Here is an 8,643-nt window from a genome sequence, read left to right as displayed (position 1 = left end):
TTTGCAGACCACCATCAACACTCATGGCCAGATAAATACACCAATGCTTAAATTTTTAGTCCAAGGGTTTAGTTCAGCATTATAATCTGAATATAAACATGTACAGTCCTGAACCACAAATGTACAAAAAACATGGTCACATACTAACCAGCTAGTCCAATAAAAGTACTGCATGCACTGGGAAACATAGGAATACCTTCTCTCCCCCCCCCCCACACCGTAAGAGTTAATTTCCCAAATATATTGTGAGTATAACTTCATTTCAAGGGAGGTATAAATTTCACCAGAAACAGGATTTAAACTCCTTGTGTTTTCCTATTGCTCCACTAGCATGGCGAGTTAAATTCCATTAGTAGCAAACCTCCAAAGAAATGTACTCCTAACCTTTTGCATCAAATACAACAGATTGTATTTGTGCAGAATTGTTTGCAAGGTTAATAGCCATTATCCACTAAGGTGTTAGCCTTCAGAACTGTAAGACTAGATTAGGTTCAGAATAAACAACATTCTATTCTTGGGGAGAGGGGGTGTAAAAATCACAAAGAATCCCATTCCAGAATTTACTTTTAGACTAAAAAGCCTCAGTCCATTGAAGAAGAAAGTCAAGGTAACCCCTTTTTAATGCTATGATTCCAAAACTCAACACATTTCATTTCCCACTAAAATCAATACAAATATTCCCATTGATACAATCATTACAGGTATGTTTCATGCCAAGGTACTTACTAGAATTTCATTCCTAAATAACAGAAAGGAAACAGTATGAGATTCATTTAAGAGAATTCCCTCTTAAAACTGCAGTTGCTAAAGATTAGCTTATTCTACAAGTCCTCACCCTCAAACTGAAATAAACTTTGGTGTGCTTGAAGAAAGTAAGATCTATTGTATGGAAATCCCTAATTCTTAGGGGGGTTTTTTCATATTAAAGCAAATATTTTAGTTTGTGACATTTTAGTAGAATTGGTCCAATATTCAATAAGTTTAAGAAATATTTAATATAGATCTAATAAGGTGACTCTTTGGAATAAGGTGACAGAATTCACAGTTCTGTCATTGTTCTCATAATATATTGCTTTGCCTGGAGAGGGGAAAAAACTGCCAACAATTCCTTTTGTTTACCCATGTCTTCCTCTTTGAACCCTAGGTTCATTTTTAACTGGCCTAGAAGTGAATATTCTTTCAATAATGGAATAAAGTAAAAGAAAATAACCAAAATCCACTCATTGATAATATTTGATTTATTTAAAGTCCTTAACTGGAAATGATAAAAAAAAATTAAAAGGAGAAGTGGGAAAACATGCTCCATGGCTTATATTTTCATAAAAAAACCCAAAAGAATCAAAACATTTTTTTCAATTACAATCACATTTATTATAAAATTAAGATTTTTATTTTCTTTAAAATGGTGTGTCATTTTAAAACCGTTTATTTAAAGCACTTTCAAGCTGTCGAGAAGAAAGTATAAACCGTGCAAATAAATTAAGAATATTGTAAAGGCAAACGGGGGGGGAGGGGGGAGAGAGAGAGAGAGAGAGACGAGAACCAAAAAGGGGAAGGGGAGAAACCCGTTTGGCTATGCTAAAACGTCATGTAAAAACTGTAGAAAGTGCATTAACACTGGATGAACTGCTAACAACGGTAGAGTAGAATTAAGCGACCTCAAAAAAAAAAAAAGCAAAAAAAAAAAAAATCTGGAAGGTGGTGGACTGATCTGATGAAAGCAGTCTAGGCCAAGGAGCATCTCCCAGTTCAGAATATTCTTCTGGGAGGCAGGGCTGCAACAAAAATAGTCACAGAGATCTGGAACTCACGGAAGGGCGGGGTGGGGGTGGGGGGTGGGGGGAGATTCTGAGATTAAATATATGTAGTCAAGAGATTTCCTGATGCCGAAAGAGACTCCTTAGTAACAGCTTGTGGGAAGTGGGCGGGTGGGTTTGAAATAATAGTAACGTGCCCGAAAAAGGCTGTGTGACCTGTACAGTTCTGTATCCTACCCAGATCCCATTGGAAATGCAGGAGAGCCTTTCTCAATCCCACTTGCCATCTGGACTCTGACCCTTTACAAGGCAAGGGGGTTCCGGGACCTGTCACCCGAGCTTCCCCGGGGTCAGTGGGTCTGCGAGGAGGGGTGGGGGTGGGGCGAGTTCAGCGGTGCGTGAAACAAATGCCCTTTCCCTAAGTCTCAAAACAGGAACAAGTTCTCCCTCTCTGCGCTGCATCCTTCAAAGGGTCGGACCCCTAATCTAACGTCAACTCTCCGCCCGGCTCTTTACCTGTTTACCGGGAAGAGTCACACGCAGGCCAGTAAGTCCGGGGCTCAACTTCGACCTACTAAATCCACCTCGGGGCTGGGAAAACCCCGCACGAGGTAGAGGCTTCCCAGAAGCCACCCACGCGCGGAGGAGAGCGGCGCGGGCTGCCGGGGGTCGAAACTGCTCCCCCCTTTTTTCCCCCGAAGCGGAGGCCTCCCTTTTCCTGTTGCAAATCCCCCCCACCCCCAATTTCGGCGACATTGCTTCAAAGAAGAAAAGGCGGGGCAACGCAACCACTTCTAAGTTTCAAAACGGAAGCCTCGCTTGCTTCGTTCAGTGGCCATGGGTGGTCTACACAGGGCTTGTATAGAGAGGAGGATTTTCTGGACTTGCCAAGCCGAAACCGGAGAAAGGGGACGCGCTGGCGGCGTGCATTATCCGAGCCATCCCGAGAATAAAGTAACAGTCCTTTCGCTTCTGGCGTGTTCCGTTTGCCTTCCTGTGTCCCCTCGCACGGATCGCGGGCTGGAGGCGGGAGGGGGCGAGGGGCAAGCGGATGGCCAGTTTGGGTAGAGATCTAAGGAGAGACACAGACAAGGGGGGGAGGGAGGGAGGGAGGGAGGGAGGATTCCGCTCGCTTGACCCTCCAGTCCCACCCGGCCGGCTAAGAGGTGTTCAGCACGGGTCTGGAATACACACCTTGGTAGTAGGAGGGCTCCAAGGCCGAGGGCTCAATGGCTCCCCTCCCGCCCATGGAGGCGCTGCTGAGGGGCAACCCGCCGGGCAGGCCGGCCCCGTAGGAGGAATATTGCAGCGCTTGCTCGTAGGCTTTGAAGTCCAGCTTGTGCTGCTGTTCAGAGGAGGACATGAGGTTGTTGATGGAGAAGGGGTGGTTGAAAGAATAGTGGGGGTCGCCCTTCAGGTGCAGCTGCGGCTCGTGGGGTCCCAGCGCGTGGCCCGGGTGACTCAAGGGGGCCAAGGCGGGCCCGCCGGGGACCGAGGCGGCCACTGCAGCCGCCGCCGCCGCCGCCGCTGCGGCCGCGGAGGGCTTCAGCTCGGCTCCGTTCCCGTTTTGGTCCAGGGCTTGCGGGCTGCCGGCGCTGGGGTTGGACGGGACGGCCTCGAGCTGCCCACCTTTGGCTTGGCCTCGGTGCAAGGGAGAGCTGGCCCCGCCCGAGTCTTTCCTTCCCTCGCCTCCGCCCGATCCGCCCTTGGGCCCGGGTTGCTTTTCGCACTTGAAGCGCTTCTGGCGCCGGAGGTAGCAGCCGTTCTCGAACATGTTGCCCGAGTCCGGGTGGAGCGTCCAGTAAGAGCCTTTGCCCGGTTTATCCGGCGAGCGGGCGACCTTGACGAAGCAATCGTTGAAGGAGAGCGAGTGGCGGATGGAGTTCTGCCAGCGCTGCTGGTTCTGGCGGTAGTAAGGGAAGAGGTCCATGATCCACTGGTAGATCTCGCTCAGCGTCAGCATCTTGCTGGGCGCCTGCTGGATGGCCATGGTGATGAGCGAGATGTACGAGTAGGGCGGCTTGGCGTGCGGGTAGCTGCGCTTGAAGCTCTTGGCGTCGCGGCCGCGGCTCAGGTTGGAGGAGGCGTAGCCCATGGGGCTCATGCAGGGCCCCATGGCCCCGTAGGCGCCCAGTCCGTTCAGCGAAGCCTGCGGGCCGCCCATCGCGTTCACGCCGCCGGGACTCAGCGCCGACCCCATGGCTGACATACTGTTCATGCTGGCTCCGGTTCCGCCGGGACTCAAGCCGGGCCCCAGGCTCGGGTTGGCGTAGGACATGTTGAAGGAGCCCGAAGTCATGTTGCCGCTGCTGGTCATGGCATTCATGCTCATGTAGCTGTTCATGGAATTCATGGAGCCCAGGCCGGAATTCATGTTGCTCACTGGCACCGTCGAGTAGGCCTGCGGAGGGAGCAGAGGTTAAAGCTGGCTCTTCCAACACGCCCGCCCTGCCGCGCCGTAGGATCCCTCGTTTCCCCCCCACCGTGTGAGGTTCTCGTGCTTGGCCCCCGAATTTCCCCTGCCCCGTGCAGCCAGCCTTCCCCCTTCATCCTGGAATGGCAAGGAGAAAAGGAGAGCAAATCCGGGCTTCCGAAGCCTGGGATTCCGCAGAAAGGGAATCCTTGCGGCCCAGCATGCCAAGCGGGTGCTAAGTTTCCGCACTGTCAGTGGCTCAAGAAAACTGGAGAAGTGGCAGAAAAGATACATCCATATTATTCACAGAAAGAAATGGCATGCATCCGAAATACATAGGCGGATATCATAACGATGATAATAATATAAACATTTGGCTGCGTTGATTTGGGAGACGGTGGTACTATAAACATATATAATTATGCCTCACAGAGGGCTTCCACAGGCCGTGGTTCCTTTTCAGAAAGGAGGGTAGTTTTTACTCAGGGCCAAATTTCCAGAGCTGGGGGGGGTCCTGTTTGCCCCTTGCACAAATCGCAACTGTGATTTAAGGAAGGGTTGGACTAAGCGCCCGGTTAAAGGTCTGGAGAGATGTGGAGAACGTCCGCCCCAAACCCCAAGGCGGGAGCAGATTGAAAGCGGAAAAATCTGCAAGGCCCAAATTTTCACCCGCCTTTTTGTCCGAACAGCAACCTTCCCAGGATCCAGTTCCCAAATCGGGAGCAGCCTCCCAACCTGTTTCCCACTTACATTTGGCTTCCTCGGAGGCCCATGCAGGTTTTTGTTTTGTGTTGTTTTTTTCCCAAAATCTAAAGGCAGTGAATGCAAACCAAGGTTCTCCTGAGCTGCTCAGAATTGCATCCGAAGAGAGCGAGGCAGACCCTCTTCTCACCGAGACGGCCTGCTGCCTCAGCCCCACTCATCATCGCAACAGGCCCCGGGAAAGGGCCAGGGCGGAGCGCAAGAGGCCTAAACCGCAAAAAGCCGGCTCTTCCCACCTCCTCACCGTTCCCGAGGGCGCCCAAGAGAAGCCGAGGCCTTCGCAACCCGCGACGGGCCCCGAAGCCAAGAAAGCGAGGTCGCCGCTTTTTCTCAGCCCCGCTTGCCTTCGCGCCCTTTCGCTTGCTGTCCCCAACTTTTGCTCCGGCGGGGCGTGGGGGGAATAACCTGGACAACATTGGTAGGAGCCGTTTTTCTCCCAGGGTCTTGGCTGGTCCCTGCTAAATCGGGAAGCTTTCCTTGGGAGGAAGAACGATAATTTCGGGGCAGGGGATGTGTCCAAAATCAAACAAATGATCCTGAAATTTAGGGCCAAATTCTTCTCTTTGCCTTGCAGTCTAGAAGTTTTGACTAACTGGTAAAGGATAGCTTTTCGCGGTTTAAATCAAAGATACCACCGCCTTATGGCGCCTTAAGAAGGCTAAAGAATAATTCTTGGAAAGGCTTAAACTTTTCCCTAAAAATCGAATTACTAAGCCATTGATTTACTTTATTAACCTATACTGAAAACTGTACGAGAATGGTTATGCCTTATAAACTCGTTGCTTAATTAGCTTTGTAAACATTGCCTATATTTGAACTATATTCTGTGGACTATATTGTCCCACGATGTTATGATTAAGGTTTTGTATTATTGGATATATATCAAGGAATATTTGAATGATAGGCTATGTCCACAATAGTGCTTGCCTAGGCGGAAATGTCAATATAGGGAAAGATGCCTGCTATTTTTAAATTCTAGGAACCAAATTCAGCCTAGGAAATCAGTGCCGTCTACCATTAATTGGGGGGAAATGTCTTCATAAGCACATGCATAGTTTCTTACCCGCGTTTTGAACTAAATACGGAATAGGAATGTGCTAAATTCCTTTCGCTCTAAAAACACTTCCTTATAAAATATTAAGTTTAGGGAGAGCAGGCAAATTCTTGTTTGCCGATCCAAGAGTCCATATTTGCCTAAGACGGTCGTTTTATTTTCTCGCCCACCCCCCTGGAATACCGGTGAGGCGGGAAGACGCATCCAATGAGTCTCGATCTCTTTCTGAGCCCCCTTTGACCCCTAGCATTAAATTAGAATCTCCTCTTAAAAAGGGCGAAACAAAATGCGGCCAGCGGGCTCCTGTTTTTAACCACTGGCTGCATTTGCCGCGCAGCAAACCCGGATCATAATTCCGGTAAAGCCGCGCAAAGCAATTCCCGTTCCTGCACGCGCTTCAGACTATTTTACGTCTGAATCTCGTCGCTTTCTTTTTCGCTTTATACACAACTACGTTTCCTGGATTGCAGCTTATTAATTTTATGTTCCGCCTTTAGTCGCGAAAAGGCTCCATTTATCCTTCAGTTAGGGGGTTCACAGGCTCCTCCACCCTTCTGGGTTTTTTTTCGCCCGCTTTTGATCCTTTTCTTTCAGTTCTTTAGAGCATATTGTAAAATAAGGAACGTGGACATGAATGGACAATGAAAAGTTAGGCTCCTGGTTACGGAGTCGGATCGCATTCTCGACAGCGCCACCCGCCGGGCTCCGGGAGAATTGATTTCTGTTTTATTTTTAATCTCCAAACCACCCCCCCCACCACCACCCCTCCACCCCCAACTCCGCGAAAGAAGCGTGCGGCAAAGTACACACACAAATGATTATTTTGCCTAGCTGAAGAACAATACTGGCACAGGTGAGGGGTGGGAAGGGGACCAACAAAACGTGGAACTGCTTCCCAAGGGGGCTCGTGATGATTGTTCCCTCCCGCACGTACACAAATCAAGGCCCTACATGGAGGGACACTGGCGCGGTTGGGAGAACCTGGAATTTAGAACTCTGCCGCGTTTCGACGCGCAACCCGAGGAGGTGATCAATAAGATCTTCCTCCCTCACCCCCATCGGCTCGATCTCTCCCCCCGCATTTCCGCCGCCCCCCCCCCCGGTTGCCCCGTAGGGCGATTGGAAATTCTGTTGATTCCTTCCCGGGCTTTGCAGCCAGCTGTAACACTGGAGAGGCAGGTTTAGGCACCATCCGGAACGCGCGCTTAGTCTTGATTCCCGGGAGTGGGAAGACCCTCTTCTTAGCTGAAGCCCTCCCGACCAGTTCTCGGATCCCCTCAAGCCCCCCCCCCAACCTCCGGGTCCGCTCACCTCCTGAGTCTCGGCGTAGTAACTGTTCCACTCGCTTGCGTCGTGCCCTTCCATTTTCACAGTCCCTAACATCCTGGAGTCAACGTGCGCGGTGAAACCATTCAGTCCCCTTCTTGGCGAACGAAAGGGAGGCCAGAAAACAGAGCCCCCCCGAGTCTAGCAGGAAGCCGGCCCCCGGGGAGGGCTCAGTCGAGCAGGGACGTTGGGTGGCGGCGAGCCACTCGAGAAAGTGAGGAAGTGCCGGCTGGGATGTGAGCGGAGTTGAGCTGAGGTGGATCTTACGTTGCACCAGCCGCCGCCGCCGCCGCTGCCGCCGCCAAAGCAGCGCCCACCTCCTTCTCCTCCTCCTCCTCTTCCTCCTCCTCCTCCTCCTCTCCCCATTTGTCCGCCGCACAAAGACGTTCGCACCTACCAAGCCGCAGATGCACCTGCAAAGCAGGCAGTTCCACTCGGCTTGCAACTCCCCTGGGGCGTCTCTTTATTTGCAAAGCGGTGTAATTGGTTTATGCGGGACGGCGACGGAGGGGGGGGGGAGGAAGGACGGCGAGCGCCAAGGAGGTAAAAAAAGAAAGAAAGAAAGAAAGAAAGAAAGAATTGGGGCGGGAGAGAGAGGGGGAAGAAACAAACCCAGAGAAAAAGAGGGGGAGGCAGGAAGGAAAGGAGGAGGACAAGCCTCTAGTTTTAACTCCCCCCGCCGGCCAGCCCGCCCGCCCTCCCGCCTGTTCGCTGCCACTGGAGGGGGGCGCAATTCCAGGGAAAGGCGGCACTCCTGTCTGTGTTCAAAGAGCAGACGCACGACCCTACGTAGGAGCTGTCCTGTCGGCTCGACGCCTCTTTCCAGAAGGGGAGCAGGGCGGGTGGCTGCAGTGAACACCAAGCCAAGAGTTCTGGGTCGTCTGGACGACTTCTCGTTTAGTGGCTGTTCTGTTAGGTTGCCGTTCTTTAGCAAAAGCTTTGATCTCTTCTTGGTCGCGCTTGAACTTTGGTGGCAGAGGCTTGCGGTAGGGACAGCAGAAGCAGCAGCAAGTGGGGTGCCATGCATTGTCCTTCGACTTGTATGCATCCAATGATGCATACAAGTCGAAGGGCAAGAGGCGGTTTTGGGAACTGGTCCCCCTTCAGCAAAATAAAGCGCCTCTTCTTTGCAAAGGGGAAAATCCGGACACTAAAATGTAACCTTAACCTGGATCGGGGTCCTACATTATAGCTCCCCCCCCCTCCTTCTCCCCGTACATGCAGAAATATAATAAAATAGAATTAGTCTGCTCTGCTCTGGAAAGTTTCAACACACACACACACACACACTCCAATCCTTTGGGCATTATATTCTTTCTTTCGAGCAGAAG

General features: G+C 51.1%; 1 protein-coding gene across 2 annotated transcripts; it reads right to left on the bottom strand.

Annotated features, from left to right (window-relative positions):
- Nucleotides 1-409: 409 nt before the first annotated feature.
- On the bottom strand, nucleotides 410-7,646 carry FOXA1 (forkhead box A1). Of its 2 annotated transcripts, XM_081336196.1 has the most exons (3): nucleotides 7,298-7,646; nucleotides 2,952-4,158; nucleotides 410-2,829 (listed from the first exon to the last, which is right to left on the bottom strand). In XM_081336196.1, the coding sequence occupies exons 1-3, from the start codon at nucleotides 7,367-7,369 to the stop codon at nucleotides 2,687-2,689; spliced, it is 1,422 nt and encodes a 473-aa protein (XP_081192322.1). In that variant the 5' UTR covers nucleotides 7,370-7,646; the 3' UTR covers nucleotides 410-2,686. The 2 variants fall into 2 exon arrangements, with proteins under 2 accessions (XP_081192322.1, XP_081192323.1); XM_081336197.1 differs by having other exon boundaries at nucleotides 410-4,158.
- Nucleotides 7,647-8,643: the final 997 nt, after the last annotated feature.

Source organism: Vipera berus (assembly GCF_964194415.1).
Source record: "Vipera berus genome assembly, chromosome: 1".
Classification (NCBI taxonomy): domain Eukaryota; kingdom Metazoa; phylum Chordata; class Lepidosauria; order Squamata; family Viperidae; genus Vipera; species Vipera berus.
Note: the sequence above shows the minus strand (reverse complement) of the source record. Positions and strands in the feature narration are given on the sequence as shown.

What these genes read in the sequence shown, in the direction of transcription:
- FOXA1 (XM_081336196.1), bottom strand. Translation starts at nt 7,369, where the DNA reads ATGTTAGGGACTGTGAAAATGGAAGGGCACGACGCAAGCGAGTGGAAC. An exon ending in ACTACGCCGAGACTCAGGAG is followed by an intron (nt 4,159 to 7,297) that starts GTGAGCGGACCC and finishes CTCCCTCCGCAG; the next exon opens with GCCTACTCGACGGTGCCAGT. An exon ending in GGAGCCCTCCTACTACCAAG is followed by an intron (nt 2,830 to 2,951) that starts GTGTGTATTCCA and finishes GTCTCTCCTTAG; the next exon opens with ATCTCTACCCAAACTGGCCA.